The following is an 18,504-nucleotide window of genomic DNA, read 5'->3' on the forward strand; positions in this document are numbered from 1 at the left end:
AAAAAGTAAAAATAAAAACACCGAAGGAAACAAAAACTGAGTTGAGGTAAAGTGAGTTTTAGCAGTCTATCTGGTTCCTGAAGGGCCACTACTACTTCGGGGGCCTGGAGGACTCCCCGTCTAAACCACTGAGCTGCACTTGCTCCTTGCCGGAGAAGTAGAAGAGATGCGGTCCTGATGAATTTCCAAGTAGAAACGGGTAGAAATGAAAACGTATTGCGAAAAACATAGCAAATAAAACCTCACGAATTTTTCATGCACAGTGGTCGCTTTGTTAAGCTGGTAACTAATGGTCACCGGTTTAGTTTTAATTGGCCATGAATTCACTGCTTTTTTGGCAAAAATAGTTTTACATTTAATTAAATTTATATTTATGAGTTTATAATAAAGAAAAGTTAATTGTAGAAAGGGGTACAATTTGGAGAACTTGTAATTTAGGATCTTCAATTTAAGGGATTTTCTTTTTCAAGAATTTAGTGGTATATATAATAATCGAAAACAAAAAAAAAATTATTCGAGAAAAGCTTCGATTTCAGAGAACTTCTAAGTTAGGATCTTCAAACTAAAGGATTTACCTTTTTAGCGTACTCAGGAATATTCATGAATTAAGAGGACTTATCTTTTTATTATATTCAGGAATATTTATGAATTTAGTAATTGTAGATTAAAATTTAGAGAACTTCCAGTTAAGGATCTTGAATTTAAAGGATTTCTTTTTTATTAGATATTATTAGGTATATTGGCTATATTAGGTATCTTAGAAATGCCACAAAATAATATATATTAAATAAAAGTTTGTCAATCATTATAAATAGTTCCCCTTTTTAAAATAAGAACCTATAAAAACAAATTCGTATGTAATGAAAAATACGTTTTAACAAGGCATTAGTTATATATTGCCTATAAGAGTCTTCAATCTTTATGAGTATTACCCCCTTTTCTAAATGGGATCCCATCAAATGGCCTGGAATTGGACTCCTTTAATCAATTCTTTAGACTCGCAACTCTAGATATGAAAATTCTAATTTCCCCGCGACCACTGTAGTTGAATTCTCTTGCAGCTTCTCTTCGCTTTCGCCCCTTTCTCCCCTGCTTTCCCCAGTCTTTGTGTATATATACACATTTTTGATAAGGCAAACGGAAATGGCATAGGAAGCGTTTGTCGGGGGCGGGGCAAAAAAGGGGGCGGGGCTGGGCTGTGCTGAGTGGCAAAGTGAAGTGAAGCGAACTTCAGTTCGTTGAGGAATTCAAAGTTTTGCAGGTGGGTGGTGGGTGTTGGGTTGGTTTTTTAGGTTCAGGTGTTCTATGCTTTTCTTTTTTATCTTAGTACTTACTGCAACGAAATGTTGTTGTTGTGCGTATCTAACTCGTTGTGTTGTCTGTGTTTTTTTTATTTTAGTTTTTTGTCTGGTTTAATCAATTATAGAGTACATATTTTCTTTATTTATTGTTTTAGTTGATTTCTCTTGTTGCTTGCACTGGCTGTAGATTTATCGGGATAAATTGGTTTAAATTAGTTTTTGTTCTGCACCGATTTAATTTGATTTACACCGCTAGCAACGGCACACACACACCGCAAACACACTCGCACACACACACACAGATAGACGTAGGCGAAATGCGATTAATTTAATTCAATTGAGGAGCGAATTTTGGTGGCGCGTTCGTGAAATCATTGATAATCGTTTTTGGCAAATCGATTTGGCAATGCGGTCGAAATGGTTTCTCTGCTGGCGTCGCTGCCTCTTATCCTTGTTGCGGTTGTTGCTTCTCCAGCGGAGAGAGTACGCTCTCTCTCACTTGACAGAGAGAGTATGGAGAAAGCAGAAACTCCCACACATACACACCAGGAGAAAAGAGAGGGAGCGGGGTGAGCTTAAAAAAAGGCAAGAAGCTGACCGGATCGGACAAAATTCAACAAAAAAAAAGAAGGAAAACCAGAGAGGTTGTTAAAAAAAGTTACCAAAATGACCACGCACACTTCCCCCTCCTCCCCCCCTCTCCTTGCGTAAATGTGTGTGGGAATTTTCCTTGTGAAAATCAATGCTTTTCGCCTTTGCCACTTTTTATGTTGCCTACTTTTTTGCGCGCAACTTTGTTGGATAACGAAAGTGTGCACTGCTTGCAATTAAAAAGTTTTTACTGTCTTTTCTTTTGGCCATCCAAAACTTTAGTTTGTCTGCTTTCTCCCGATTTTCTTGACTTTTTCTTGCGACTTTTCCTACTTTTTGCATTTCGCTGCGCCGTATGGCAACTCACTGGTGTGTGTGAGTGTGCGTATGTGATGGTGTATTTTTTTCGTGTGCAGCATCTGTGTGCGTGTGTGTGCTGCTGCGGGCGCTGCTTGCTGCTAATGCTGCTGCTGCTGCGGATGTTGCTGCTGCTGCTGCTACTGTTGTATACCCGTGCTGTCCAGGCAAGGGCTCGCGTTAAACTGGCACAGAACCAGTCAGCAAGGTGCACAATTATAGACTGAATCCTCGAGTCCTGCCAGCATCCAGCTGAAGTCCTGGCTTTGCTCTCCCTCTTTCTCTCTCTCTGTGTCTGCACTGCTTCTTGTCCTTGCTCTCTCCTGGCCTGGCCTTGCTCTCCTCTCTCCCTCTGGCACTCAGCTGAATGCAGCCCGCTGGCCCCAATCAATTTCCTGTGCGCGAGCAAGACAACTGGTGTCTCGCTGACTTGGTGGCCTGACTTTTGCGCTGCTTTGCTGAATCTGTTGTGGGATGCAGGATGCTGGCAGCGACGCCAACGGCGACGGCGACGCAAGCAGCGACTGCTGACATGCGCAGTAGTTGTCTCTGTCTAGCAGCCACATTTCTCACTCATTGGCAATCGCAGACTATTTCGCTGCTGCACAGTGGGCCTAAAGGCATTTATATTCGGTGTAAAATTACACTAGTAATGATATTTCACTTTGAGTAAAAAAAATTTCTTTTCATTTATATTCTTAGAAAAGAATGTTGGTTTTTTGATATTTTAGAATTAGGTATTTTACCATTTTTGTAGTATTAACGTATTATTATTATTATTAGTATTTTAAAGGAATTTTTTAACTGTAAATGTTTCATAAAAATTGTTTTTTTTTAATTATTTCCCAAAATCAAAGCCTAATTAATTAGCAAAAACATATTAATCATACGCCACGTGGACCCCGTTCAGCCATAAGACGCTGCAAATCATGATGAAAGCTTAGTTATGACCGCAAAACGGCAGCCATCGGTTTTAGAGCCGACAAATTGGCCCGATAGGCCAGTGTGCTCTGCCACCGCCTTTTCGTCTAACGCGTAACGCGGCGAGAGTGCAAATATTCGTAATTTATGGCACAACGTCTGCGCCACGTAGTCGTTAACCCAATCATTGCCAGCGTCAGCGCTGGCGTCATCATCGGCCTCAACATCATCAAAATCTGCATCATCATCATCATCAGCAGCATCAAAGCACATCAACGTTTCATCAGCGGGCTGCAGCAGCTGCGGATTGGCAGCACTGGCCAAAAACTTGGCCAAAATAGGTGTTCTATGGCCAGCAGAGTGGACCTTACTTTTAAGTGTACTTTAAGGTCATAAGAACAACCCTTTTCTCACATAAGACATAAAAATCATAACAATACAAGCTTTTAAAGTTTATCACTCATACGCAGTGTGGACCTTCTTTTTATGGAGCATTCGACCTGGCTTACGTGGCGTATGGGTAATATTTTATTTTGATTGATTTTTAAGTAAAAAGGGTAGGAATATATTTTTGTATAAATTTGTACTGCCCACTCAAGCTTTATAAAAAGGTATATGAAGTTTTCAAAAAAGAAGTTGGAGTAAAAATATGACAAAATTAAACTAATTAAAGTTACAACTTCCTTTGCTTCATATTAATCAAGATAGAACTCTCTATCAAATTTGGTATAAGTTCTTGGTTCCTAATTACCCCAGATAGTGGCCCACCCTAGAATCCTGGCACACAATCACCAAGACACTCAGACACTTGCCAAAGAGGATGCGGGCGTGTGGCAAAAGGATTCATTGCCAAAAGAGGAAGACGCAGCAGTGGCAGAAGGTGGAAAACCGCAACCTAATTACATGTGGTAGAGCCCCAGCTATCCATTGGGGCCAGGCAAACACAGAAGGGAGAGTGGAGAAAGGAGAAAGCAGGCGGGAAAGCAGGGGGAAATGGACAGACAGTCGGAGAGAGAGCCCCTTTATGAGTTATGAATCTGTGCTGAGGCACAGCAAATATTTATGGAGCGCTTGTTGTGAATAGCAGGCCAACTGAATGTGGGCTTTTGGCAGAGGGGAAATTGGGGATTTGATGGGTGGAAAGAACAAGCCAAGAGTCCTTTTGGCTGGGAGATCGAAAATTGCTATACCCTTTAAGAAAGATGGTTTCCATGGCAGCTTAAAGGAAAAGTTTTCACTATATCTTTATGTTTTAATAAGAAATTTGATAACCTTGATTTGCTTTTCATTTAAAAGCAACAAATTAGGAGCATTTAAGAAAATAATGGAATTTTCCAGACCTACTATTTCATGGTAAAAATAAAAAAATATTTTGTTTTAATAAGAAATTTGATAACCTTGAATAGTTTGTCATTAAAACCATTAAATTTGGATCACTGGAAGGGAACTCGGCTAAGATAAGCTCAATATATTAAGAAAGGAATTTTCCAGACCTGATATTTTATGGCTAGAATAAAAATATATCATCATTTGCAATTTTGCATTTAAGAATGAGAAGTGCATAAAGATATTGGCAAAACTGGGATACCAACATGTGGTGAATTTCATAATATCCCCGCTCTACAGGGCATTAAAAAGCTGCAGCGGCATCTTTTCAGCCTCGAAGTGCACAGAATGCAATTCAGACAATCGATTGATTCGCAAGGACAAGAACAGCAGGCCTCACACGAGCTTAACGCGCTGCATAACGGGCTTTTAATTAATGCAAAATAAAGCACCTCCCACTATCTGACAGCTCGCACCTCGGCACCTCGGGAAAGCCAAACAGCCAAACATCCAAACAGCCAACAGCGTTATGTCAAGTGATTTTCAGTCCGAATTCATTTTGGCCCAAGGTCCAAGTTCCATCACAGGCAGTGGCAGTGTAGGTCAAGGCCCATTCGGAAAATGGAGCTCGTGTAATCGCATCCTGGCCATAAACTATTAACTTGCTGCTGTCGCCAACGTTTTGTGCGCTGCAACACGCCAATGGAAAACAGAATCACGAGGGGCAAAAAGGCTGCGCAGGGGTCACAGGTGCACTGGAAAATGTAAAGGGCTAGGGGTCACATAATAACAAACTGTAGTAGGATAATTATTTTTATACTAACTGTATGTCGCATATAGCTTGATTTATTTTTTTAATTTATTTCTAATTAGAAAGTTACTTATAACCACTGAGAATAAAAAGAAAAGTTTACTAAAAAGAATCTTAAAGGTATATGATTTGAAAAAAGTACTTCACCAATAACGAACTTAATTTTAAGAACAAATTAACCATCAAACAAAAGAAAACTTATTTTTAAGAATAATATTTTAAGAATTTCCATATAATATTGGATAATAAAACTTTAAAATTTGAATTTTTAATAATCCAAGTTTTAAACTAAAAGTAGGTTAGACCTAAACCTTAGAAATAATATTTAATAATCCTTATATTTAAAGTATTCCTAAATTATGTAGCATATTACTACTTCAGGTAGTAATAAAAACAATTTTGTAGTTCAAGTTGTTTTATTTTTTAGGGTAGTTTTCTTATCCGCATGTTAAACTAAAAGTAGGTTTTAAGCCTAAAAACAAAAAGTATGAAGATGTAGGGGTCAAAACTTACTTTTAATTTAAAATGCATCAGAGAAAATCCCCCTATTATTAAATTAACATTTTATTATTATTATTTAACGTTTTTTCTCCCAGTGCATCAAAAGAGTGAAAACAATTTGGCACGAATTTGTCATCTCATCGAAGTGGCAACAAATTTGGCTGCAACACAACAGCAACAGTAGCAATAACAATAACAAGGATGATGGCAGTTACAGAGCTGCAATTTGGGGGCGACATTTATGTGTGTTGTGCAGCCAAAAGAGTAACCCTAATGTGTCAGTGGGGCAGGTGAGGTGGAGGCATAGGCAGAGGCAGGACATCCTCCCCGCACTTGGTCCTGTAACTACTGCTCCTGACAGTTTGCTTGCTTAGCCTCGTTGACACGTTTAGTTGTCAACTAACCCACACACACACACACATCCTAAAGCACCAACACTAACACAGCGAGGATGAACACGTGCACAAACACCACACAAACACACACACATCCGTAGTCGTAGTCGTAGTCCCACTACCATCTGTATATATCCGTATCCGTATCCGTATTCCGTGCAAATCAGAAACAAGTCAAAGGTAAAACGACCGTTGTAATAATGCTGATGGCATCCCAGAAATCGACACAAAATGGTATCGTATGGGTGATGGGGGATGTGAGATACTCAGATACTTAGTTACATGAGTATGTGTGGCACACACAAAAATGCAAATTCGTTGGCCATTTGGCAAATTGATTTTGCCATTGCAATTGGCCAATATTCAATGAGTGTCCACCGGGGAAAGGACAATAAACAAAGGCTAGCAAAACGAAGCGTTTTATGTGCCTTGAAGTCTTACTTAAGGATGAGAGTTTCTCGATGGGGAATAGGATTTCAATATGGCAAGTGGTTAAGAGTTTAGTTTAATACTGATGCCAGAAGTTGAAGGCCGTATAGGCTGTACCTTTACTTTTCCTTTTTTACTTAAAATGACATCAAACTATTATCCAATAAATATTATTTTTTATTTATTGGAATGGAAATAATAACATTATTCATTGGTATTATTTAATTTAAATCTTGACCACCTAACTCTCACACTTTGAACATAATTTGAAATATGTAATTATCATAGCTAGCATAAATCATTGGTTTTAATTAATGCACGCGGATTTAATTAGTTTAGTGTTTAGTTATGTAAATATTTCGCGTAAATTTAAATCGAAGTGTTGCGATAGCCATTGAAAATCGTCTAAAAATGATGTAGAACAGTAATTTAAGTAGGGCTGAATTTTTCAGTGATTTTATTTTAATTTTATTTAAAGGGTTTTGGTTTTTTTTATAATGGAAAGCATATTATTTTCAATTTCATCATAATTCTTTGGTAAAGTTACCTGATAATGGCAACTAAAAACAATAAATTTAAAACGAAGTGTTGAGATAGTGATGGGATTTCACTTAAAAATAGTGTTAAAATCGATTTAAAATTTATTTAATGCAATACAAAAAGATTTATATATTTTTCTATAATACAAAGCACATTATTTTAACTTTAATCATAATAGTTTGCTAAAGTAACCTCATAATGGCAACTAACAACCATAATCCCCACACTCAAACTACTTATATTCCGCCGAAAAGCCGCATTACATTTATTTGATTTAGATTGAAAAGTAATTAAGTGGTCCAGCTGCCCATCACCCCCATAATCATGAGTTTTCCATCGCATTATGCGGGCTGTGTGTTCCTAGTTTTGGTTTTTTGCCACCCCCATTTGGCGGGAATTTTCGCTAGCACACCAAACAAAAACAGTAAACAAAATTTAATCAAAGTTTTGGCCGCAACTCAAATGAAAAGCCAACGCATGGTCAGCACATCCCCCCTTCCCCACTTTAGACCACATAATACACCCAGTTCTATACACCTTACATACATATATATATATATATATTTTCATAATCCCAGGCGATGATATCGCTTGCTCTTAAGTGAGATTGCTGATTTACCTGATGGTGCAGATTGTTGTAGTAGCGGGTTATATATGCGGGCAGCAGTTCGGCGGTCTCCAGTCCGATCCATTGGAATATCTCCAGGTGCTCCTGCTGGGGCTGCATGGGATATGGATCCAAAGTAGTGCCGTTTGCTGTGGATAAACTTTCACAGCAGCGGCAACAGCAGCATCCATCTTCTGGCTGCTCCATCCGAAAACTTGCTGGCTTTTATCAATTTATAATTTGATTATATTGTTTGGTTGTTTGTTGTTAGCTGTTTTTTTTCGTTCTTTCATTCTTTCTCATAACACATTTGAATTTAAATTGAGTTATGGCCGGCTGACAGGGGCGGGTATTTTCTTGTGCCGCCAATTTATGAGCAGGGCAACGGCGCGTCCCCAGCGCCAGGGAGCTGCCATGTCCCTGAGATCCCGGATCCGTATCCCCATCCGGCGTATCCGGCTGGCGGTTGCCATTTTGTCAATTGCTCCCATGTGGATTTTGCCGCCAAACACGTGGGCCGTCGCCCGCTGACGGAGGTTACGGCGGAAACTCGCGCGCGTAATTGGCACACTCACGCACAAACACACACACACACTCTCCGGGCTTTTCCGCCGGGTCCGGGTAAGCGCGTCCTGTTAATTGGGTCAAGCGGGATGGGTTTGGGGGTGCGGAAACCTCTTGAGAAATAGACTCACGGCTCCGAACTAGAACTCAAACTCCAACTCCAACTCAATCGCCGCAGAAACTCGAAAGCTCAAAACTCTGAACTCGACTTGACGAAGGTTCTCCGGCCACGATTCTCCGGGGATGGGGGGTTTGGGGACTAGGGAGTGGGGAGTGAGGAGCTTGGAGTGGCGCCTCGTTAGGCGCCATTTTCACACATCAGCGGGCAAGTGGCAAATAAATCCGAGGCGAATAAATCCGCCGACGTTCCCCAGCGGCGACTGCGCCGCAAACTAAACTGAAATCTCGGGTGCGCGTTTTTTGTTTAAGTCAATCACGAGTGCTCCGTTGTTGCAACTTGGCCAACAGTGATGGCCCGCAACCGGGTGTTTGTAACTGGGTCCGCGGTTAGGTACTTGGTTTTTGGGATATTGTACTATTAAATAATATTATCGAAAAAATTCCATATTTACAATTAAATTTACAGTTCTTAAAACTTAGTTTATAAGTCTTTGGCCTTGTATAAGTGGAAACTATTTTATATTACATTATATAACTTAGTTCCAACGTTCATATGGTAAATGTACCTTTTTTTCTATGATAATATGAGGTATAGGATGGTATAAGACCTCAAAAATATTCCAACATTTTTCCTTATCCAGGATATAGGTCCCCATAATATTTTATTACCAATTCTAAAGTATTAATTTTGGAGTTCTTGCACCATATAATAATTTATATATCATAAAAATGATATTACTCACAATCAAATATATGTTTTTTATTAATTAAAGATTATAGCTCCTACTAGATATTATAGTTCCAAAGTAAAAAAAACGCTTTTATCTAGTAATATCGTTTATGGGACAAAAGGCAGTTCTTTGAAAAGTGAAAAACTTTCATCCTATCAAAAACTTAAGTCCCAACCATATCGGGTTACTAATGCCAAAGTTAAGAAAGTACCTTTGCCATTACTGTCGCCACCCAGTGGGTCAAAGGGAAAGAGATGGCTAGAGTTGAAGAAAAAGAGAGGCCAAACTGCAGTTTGCTGCAATTTGCAGAGAGAGAGAGGTAGATATGCAAAGGGAGAGAGCTGCAGCTTTTGCAGCTTTCACTTGGACATTGGCATTGTTGGTGGGACTGCAGCCCTGGACAGCCCGGCAGCAACCCCCACCCCCTTGGGCACTTCTCCTCGCCTTCCCATCCCCTACCACAAACCACCCAAACACCCAACCACCCAACCACCCACCACCCCCTTCGACGCTTCCCGCTGAGCTGTGTATATAGCATTAACACATTCGTTCATTGCTTTCATCGTTGGCCTGCGTTTTCCTGCAGTTGTTCATATTTTTCCTTCTTTTTTTTTTTTGCCCACTTTTCTTTCATTCTTTTGGGGCTTGTTTTTTTGCAGATTGCTCGGATTTATGAAAATGAGACTGGGCTTGCGTCACACAAAAAAGACAGGCAGACAGACAGACATGGCCGAGTCCGAGCCACGAGAGGCGCAAAAATAAATAAAAGAGGAGAAAATCAGGAAAAGCAGGCAGCACCAGCAGCATCAGCAAACGCCCCAGCGCAAAAAGTGTAGTCTGCTTCAAGGAGCAATTAACGACAGTGGATGGCAGAGTTATGTTATAGCATTGCGTCCATATCACACACAGCCAGACCCACTAGCTCTCCCATCCCAACGCCCACGATTTCTGGGTAGGAAGTATTCTTCATACCCTAGCACCAGCACGGGTAACATGGCGGGGGTAAACCAATGAGGAGCTTAGGCCGAGTCTGGCAAATAATTGGATACTGGTGGGTGGATGTATCCGGGCGCACATAAATACTCCTCACAGTTGTCCTTTTCAAGTTCTTTGACTGGGCCACATTAAAGCCCACTTTGATGAGTGCAGTTCAGCTGAAGAGCCAAGTTGATAAAGAGGGCTTCCTCTTGGAAGTACATTCTTTTTCAATTGGAAATAGTATCTCTAACTAACCATTGTTAGTTTTCCCCATTGAAACTGGCTGTGTAAGCAGTAATAAAACAAAAAAGAAATTGGTTTACCAAGTATCCAAGGTAAAATGGTTAAAGAGCCCTTCTGTTAACTAGATTAAAGGATTTTTCAAGAGATCTCAGTAGATTGTAGTTCTTACAACATTTTTAACCCCTCCAAAACTGCAATCTATTTACAACCTTATAAGAAAATAATGTTATACCAAAGATAAACCAATTCATGACTAGGTTTTTAATAACACCGAAAATACCAAAAGATTATATGGTCTTATGGTTGTTCAATATTATTACAATGTTTCGAAGAAACACATCTTAAGTTTCAAAACGTTTCCCAAAGCCCTCTTTATGTGACCAGTTTGTATGAGGATACGGCATCCATTAGCCATATTACCATATCCCATAACACAGCAATTGAAATCAATCCAAAGTCCCCACAGACCTTGGTATAATCTTTTATGGTCTTATAGCGGGGGTAAGGATATTTAAGGTTTCGTCGAAACAAAAAGTTGTCCCCCTGTCCGTTTTTGCTTATTTATTTTTTGTTTCGCTATCGTTAAATGTTTTTGTGCCCCTTTCGCAGCTGCCGAGTGAAGTGGTCGAGTGGAGAAGTGAAGGATTCAGGGATTGAGGGATTGGAGGAGTGAAGTAGTGAAGGATTCAGGGATTGAAGGAGTGAAGCGGCGAAGGCGGATGGCCATATGCCGACGTGGTCGGAACAACGATGGCACTTGAGCCGTGTACTCGTAGCATACTTTTCAGCGCAAAAAGCCCTCGGGCGGGAAAATGGGAACTGAGCCCGGGAGCCCGGGGTGCGGATGTTGTTGCCCCGGCTCCTGTTTTCCTTTCCCATCCTGTTTTTTTTTCTTTTCTGCTGCTGTTGTTGTTGTTGCTGTGGCCTGACTACGTCCGAAATTCATTTTGGTTTATTCTGATTAAATTGTTTGTATTTGGTTGCATTAGCTACTGTATGTGCTTACACTTGAAAAAATATTGCAAATTATTAAGAGATTCCACACCCAAGTTAATGTTCAATTTTTTTTAAGACAGCATGTGGGTTACGAATAATATACTCAAGAATAAATATGACATATGTATACATGTGTTCGAGAATCGATTCATATATCAAACAATTTTTTTTTCGAAGGGGAGATATATCTCAATGGATGTTGAAAGTATATTATGTCTATATAATAACAGACGGGTTTCAAGTAAATGGGAAAATAATGTACATCAATTTCACAAAAACAAATACATATACTTCTAAATTTCATTACATTTCCCATATCATTTGTAGTTACAAAGGTTCAACTCCATAATTGGTATATTTAAATGAATTAAATGTATAAGCAAAACAAGACCTTATTTATCTCATTAAATTTTCACCATTTACAAATAGCTCAGTCATAATATACCATTACAATATTCCCTTTCTCCCAGTGTATTTATGTGCATGTACAGCATTGTATGCCAGTATGAGTCTCTGTTTAAGCAAAGGATTAGTGACTATGTCTGCGACCGAGTCCTGCGAGTGACGGCTCTGCCCCGGGCTCTTACTCCTGCGCCGGCTTGTTTGCCCGCACTAAATACATTTCAAATTTGTTTAAGCTTAAGCCAAAGCGAATTGGGCGACTCGAGTGGACCGCAGATTGATATGACCACAGAGGCGGACAAAGAGCCCGAAAAGAGCCCTGTGATTGCCAGATTATTGCGAAATAAAGCTTGCCACAAAATGCCCAGCAGAGTAAGAGTAAACAAGGAAGGGCTCTGCCCGGCTTTCCACTCACCTGCATGTGGGGGGCGGCCAGAAGCTGCAGCAGCTCGTCCTTGGCATACTTGCCGCCCAGTGAGTTGCCGCCGGCCGTCGACGAGAGCTGCTCCAGGACATCGCGACATCGCCCGACGGCCTCGGCAGCTGGTGCTCGTCCATTGCTGGTCACCACGGTCGCCGCGATCCGGTCGAACAACTGCAGGAACTGGTGCAGCCTGCTGTCGCGCAGCATGTCCCGCAGCACATCGGCGTCCACGTGCGCGTCCTGCAGCGAGTATATGTCGTCCAGGCAGTCCAGGATACGCTGCACCGCCTCGATGCCCGCCTCCTCGTCGGCCCACTCGTCCGTGGCACCGGCTATGGGCACTGCAAAAATTCAAGAACATATATAAGAACGGGCTCTGACAAAATTAAAAATAATACCTTGAGTATAAGCTACTAGATATAAACATATAACGTTGATTTGACTATACTAAGTAGATTAACATTTAAAGCTATATTGAAATTATGGTTTGCTTGTGGCACATTCTTAACAACTCCATCAAGTTTTCAATTGACAGCAGTATCATTGGATGAAAATCATATTCAGATACATGTTTTTCATAAAAACAAAATAGGTTTCTATAAAATTAATACTCTATTTTTACAAATATACTGTTAATTAAACTGTACAACGAAAAATCATTTTATAACTGCCTTTCAATATTTTCTTTCCACATCTTTGTCAAATAAAATAAAATACTAGGATAATACTAACATTTAAAATAATAAATTGTTTGCTTTAGATGCATAAAACTGTGGAAGCAAATACTATCTGTATAGAACTTTACTTCACTGGAATAAATCTAAATTTTTGGCCAAGGCAACTTAAGCATGTTGAACAATAAATAACTATCTAAATCTTCGGTTTTCCGACCGAAATGATTTTCTATCAATTTTAGTTGTAACTAGCTTTAAGATATGTAATTAAATACTGACTGTCCGCATCGGTGGCGTAAAGCGGATCCATGTTGGTGCCTCCGGCGATGGCCTGAACCGCACCCTTTAGCTTGCGTCGGGCATTGTAGCGCTTCAATTCCTCCACCGTGTCCGCCAGGTGAGTGCGCTGTAGTTTATCCCGATCCCGTATCCAGGGATGATCGAGCACCTCGGTGATGGAGAGTCTGTGATGGGGATTTGCGGCCAGCATTTTCATGACTAGATCCTTAGCGTTCGCCGAGATTGACTTCCACTCGGGTGCCTCAAACTGTAAAAAATGGTACTATAAATTCAAAGTTCTATTACAATACAACGAGCCTTCAGACAAAGATAGTATAAGCTAAGTTCGCTTGGGTTATTTTGTCTGGTTAGTGCTCTGTATTCCTATGATCCACTCACCGATAACCGACCGCGAGCTATTGACTGCTGCAACCGCACTCCTGAGCCCAAAAAGGGCAATCGGCCGGAGAGCAGAACATGCAGCATTACTCCGGCACCCCAGACATCGCATCCCTTGCCGTAGAGCCGCCTGGTCACCACCTCTGGCGCCATGTAATGCGGACATCCCACGCGTCCGTGTGTTTCTATGGTTTCCCGGGTGCCGGGCAACTGGATGGCCGAACCGAAGCCGCCAAGTTTCACGGGCGCCGAGTTGTCGACGGTGGCGAGAAGGGCGCAGGCGGGACGCACGTCCCTGTGCAGGATGTCGTTCTCGTGGCAATAACGCAGCGCCTCCAGGATTTGGCGCATATAGTGACTGGAAGAAAGTAGGGGTTAATGAATTAGGTTCTATAATTAATTTGATTTGCGTTTGTTTTGGCGCCTATTTTATTGGTACATCCGCTATATGGAATCCATATGAATAGTAGACTCAATTTTCTTTTTATTAATAATTATTTTGGGTTTTAATTAGGGTTTTACTTGTCTTATATTACTCTTTCTCTTTTAATCGGTTTAATTTTAGCCTTGTTAAAGATGTAAAGATACAAAAGACTCTGGGCGTGTTAATCCCTCAAAGAACTGCTGGTGAGCAGACGAAATAATTACGTTTCTTGAAATGGAATTACTGCCTGGGCATTTCCTTTAATTAATTATAATTAATAATTTATTCCCTTTGACCAAAACAAACGCAGATTGTTGGAATTTCTTCCGATTTTAGTTCTCACCAGGCAACCGCCTCGCTGTAGACAAAACCGGCAACAGCACGCCGCACAACCTCGAAGCACAAGTCGGAGCCCTCCATGCTGGAAAGAGTGCAAATTGAAAGGATATTAGGCATGGGCTGGGATGGGATGGGAGGAGCCTGACAACTTACAACTCGAACACCATGTAGAGCATTCCCTCGGAACTGTAGGTCTCCAGCAGCTCGACAATGTGCGGATGCTTCAGCATGTGACATATTGTGGCCTCGCGCTTCAGATCTGCGAAAAAGAGAAGCGTTGGCATGGGGATGAGTATTAAGATGGGTTTGGGGTGGGGAAAACAGCGGCAATTAGTTGACATTAGATGGAGGGCAATACCGTTGTGCGGACCACCCACTCGGCCACCCATTTCACCAGCTGGCAGTGGCACTAATGGACTTAGCACTGACTTATGTGCCTGCCATGTATCATTTAGTCAATGGCCGGATGGCTGCTCCTTGGCTCCTCGTCCTTTTGGGGCCACGTCCAAGTCCATGTCCTGACTCACGCAGTTCAGCAACTGGCGCCCTTGCACTTGAGCAATTTCTTTTTAATTGGCGTCTTGGGCTGGCAAACGGGCAGCGTTAGCCCTGGGGGCGTGCTACACGTGTGCCAGCGGCATAATTTTGAATAATTGAGCAGCTTAATTATAATTTATTCACACAGCAGTGGAGCCGGGATTCGGAAGTCGAAGTAGCTGGTAGGTGGTTGCCGTTAGCCCGGGGCCAAATCGAACAAGGTCGCCTCATTCCGCCATTTCCGTCAACAAAAATGAAATGGAATCTATATGTATATTGGATATATATAATGCTCACCCGCTGTGCTCAGTCCAGGACTCGCTGTGAACTTGGCCACATCAACGATTTTGACAGCAAACTGCTGATTGGACTCCCTGTGTATGCATCGCCTCACAATGGAGAAAGGTCCTCTGAAAATGTTTTCGAAAAGGAGGGGGAAAGTAAATTCGGATTAAACTTCAATTGGAAGTTGATTGTGTCTAAATGGGGGCGAATAAAATTTTATTTTTCTTCGGAAAAACCAAAATATTCCTATATTGCAAACAGCTAAGAAGGTTCTTGAGTACAAGAATATAATAAAAACTTTACTTTGTGTACATGAAATTTAAATTTAAAAAATGAAAATACCCTCTTTACCCTAATTACAGTATGACTACATTTTTAAAATTGTTTAAGAGCGATTAGCTTCAATTGTATACTGTTGCACATGATGTCACCAAGCTTTTTCAAGTTCATCTGAGTGCTTAATGTAGATAATAAAATGCAAGTGCATGATCAAAAACGGAAAAGTGATTCACATTCTACTGAATAAAATAAAGAATTGTTTTAATGGCACATTTTCAACATCATAGAACTGCTCTTCCATCGAAACTAAATTAAACAAAGTTCCACTTAAAAAATGGTGACAACTTTGTGAATGGACTTGAAGCTAAACTATGATGATCACAGGATAGGCAACTAACACAGAAAATGTTTGGCCATACATTTTTGAATAATGCAAAAGTTGGCCTGGCATTTGCAAAAAGTTTTTTATGAGGACAGAGGGACCGAACTTCGGTCCGGTTCCCGGCCAATAGTTGGATGATTTACTGCGTGTGGGTGGCGATGGGTGGAGTGTGGGGCGGATGCATAATACATAATGAGATAATGGCCATGGATGCCAGCTGTCAGCGGCAGAATCGGGCGAAGTTATAGTCGGAGGGGCGAAACTTACTTGCCAATGACCTCGCACAGCTCGTAGACGTCGTCAAAGAGAATTTCGTCTTCGGTCATTTTGAATAATTGATGAATTGATGCCTCGACTCAATTGCTTTTTCGAATATTGATGAGTTGTGTCCTGCTTTTCCGTGCCGGGCTCCTTTTCTATTTTTGCTTTTCCTGCCCGTCGCCTACTGCCCTCCAAAAACGAACATAAAAAATAAACAAAAAACGAAGCGGCCAGTGAGCAACTCCAAAAACTTTGAACGTTTTTCTTCGGTTTCTTCTAATGATTTGTTGTTATTATTTTATTTTTGTTGGTGTCGTCGCCTTGTTGTTGTTGCCGTTGACTGCGTTGTTGTTGTTGTTGCTGCTGGTGTTAAAATTGCATTTGGCGCTGAAAAGAAAAACAAGTGGAAATGGTAAAGGTGAGTTTTTCCATTAGTTCAAAGCCGCTAATCAGATTTATTTGGCGTCTCATTAAGAAACTGTCAAGCAGCTTTTACAGAATACTGAGAAATGAGTAACAGATAAATTAAAATTAATTCAAGAACTCTCTAAGTATAAAGAAAACTTACTTTAGTTTTTTCTTAACTATTTTGTAAAGTGTTTAAACTATGGGGTTCCCACTTGACTTATAATGTAATAAATAAAAATATATAGGTATATATTATATTTAGTGAAACATTGAAATAAAAAAATATTGCAAGGCCCCATGATAATATATTATATATTATATTTAGTGAAGTAATGGAATAAATAAATAATGAAGGCCACATGATTATTTTTGTGTCATGCCATAAGCCACAATCAGATCTACAAAAATAAATAAATTATATATAAGGTTATGGAATAAAAAAACTAATTCAAGGTCCCCTAAATATTTCTTATTAATAACCATAACCTAAATCTGATCACCAAAAATACAATTTTTCCTGTACCCTCCTACTAGTACTGATAATATCATAATATGATATCATATAATATATTAATATATAGTTATATTATATCATAACAATACAAAATCTTGATAAGCTATAATTTTCGTATAATATTACAATCATATTTGATCAAATTGTAAACTGAAATGTGTACCATCGCAGTAACTTTAGGAGGGTGTGTTAGAACTGATCAATAGCAGTCTTTGAGGGACCATTGATGTTCGAAGTGTCGCAACGGAAATGAGACTGGTCAGCCGGGAACTCCTTTGATATGTCAATCACACTCGTATCAGGTGTAAACCCCAATCAACTACAGGCATCCATGGCACTCGCCACAAATGCACAAAATGCTGTCGAAAATGCCATTGATAGGAAGGAAGTTTCGACACACACAGTTGACCGAAGTGAATTTTGCAACGGAAATGATGGCCAGCAAAAAAGGTAAACAAGCCAACAGGGCCTGTAAAATGTGTCCTTTGGGGGGTTTTTAGATGGTTTCGGGTTCTGAGGCTCGACGAAAGTATCAAAGAGAGAGGCCCCACCATTGTCTTGGTCATACTATTATTATGCCTTTTGGTCCCAGCACTTGAACACACTTTCGAAAACTTTGATGGCACTCCAAAAATCCAAAAGGAGAAAGCAAGAGTTCTCTCTTTTGAGAGCGCAGGCGCCGTGCGAAATTCGTGTAAAGTACCAAAATTGTAATCGTAAAAAAATATAAGCTATGCTTTCCAGCCCGGGCTGCATGAATATTTAAATGTGCAACAATTTACGATGCACACACGAAAAGTCGGGGGTTAAGATGGGGTATACGAGGGGGGGCGTTATGCCCGGGAAAGGACTTTTGGAGTCATGTTTAATGCAAAGCTGCGCATGGGGCGCGGTGTTTTTGGCTCGGTTTTAGTATTCGGGCTCGAGGGTTTTACCTTGCTCGTGTGTGCCGCTGTTGTAAAATGCCTTGACACTTTCCACACGACCTTACCGCCCATAGAAAACACCACCCCCTACCGCCCCCTTCTGTTAGGAATCCACACACACACTCACTATATGCATTTACCCTATAAGAATAGGACTTGTAAGGATCTCGAGGGCCTCACAATTGGCAAATTGATTCTTTGTCTAAAGGATTTGCATTGCTCATGTTCCATCATGTTTCCAGCATCCTCTCGTCCACGCCCCCTTATCAGCCCCATACCGCCCCCTTTACCAACACACCCACACGCCTAAACACCCACACACACACCCGCACATTTCGCTCACACACATATTTTTATGTACGAAAACCCACCGATTCACAGCGATTTTTCAACGCCCGCAGGTTTTCGGCATCTTCCCGGATTGCTCTAGCACTCGATTGTCAAGGTCCGCACTCCAAAACGGCTGGCAAGTTGATTGCATTGGGTAATTTACTAATTTTAACTTAAAACAAACACGGCCCGTGAGGAATTGATTGGCGAAGAACTGGTTGCAACTGAAC

The 18,504-nt window shown here is 40.7% G+C and overlaps 1 protein-coding gene across 8 annotated transcripts in view; it reads right to left on the minus strand.

Moving 5' to 3' along the window:
• The window catches only part of CASK (peripheral plasma membrane protein CASK), a 46,152-nt gene extending 27,648 nt beyond the window's left edge, over positions 1–18,504 (minus strand). For 3 of the 8 annotated variants that reach the window (XM_036817254.3, XM_036817255.3, XM_036817253.3), the window contains exons 1-8: positions 18,316–18,502; positions 16,103–16,483; positions 15,187–15,299; positions 14,506–14,611; positions 14,357–14,434; positions 13,590–13,947; positions 13,191–13,458; positions 12,229–12,578 (exon numbers count right to left, since the gene is read on the minus strand). In XM_036817254.3, coding sequence (XP_036673149.1) covers positions 12,229–12,578; positions 13,191–13,458; positions 13,590–13,947; positions 14,357–14,434; positions 14,506–14,611; positions 15,187–15,299; positions 16,103–16,161 — 1,332 coding nt within the window. In that variant the 5' untranslated portion in view covers positions 16,162–16,483; positions 18,316–18,502. Of the gene's footprint in view, positions 1–1,334; positions 1,483–7,791; positions 8,002–12,228; positions 12,579–13,190; positions 13,459–13,589; positions 13,948–14,356; positions 14,435–14,505; positions 14,612–15,186; positions 15,300–16,102; positions 16,484–18,315 lie in introns of those variants that run through there. The other 5 variants (XM_036817261.3, XM_036817260.3, XM_036817256.3 and 2 more) reach the window with 4 other exon arrangements.

The sequence above is a fragment of the Drosophila suzukii genome, chromosome 3 (genome assembly GCF_043229965.1).
Source record: "Drosophila suzukii chromosome 3, CBGP_Dsuzu_IsoJpt1.0, whole genome shotgun sequence".
Lineage (NCBI taxonomy): Eukaryota > Metazoa > Arthropoda > Insecta > Diptera > Drosophilidae > Drosophila > Drosophila suzukii.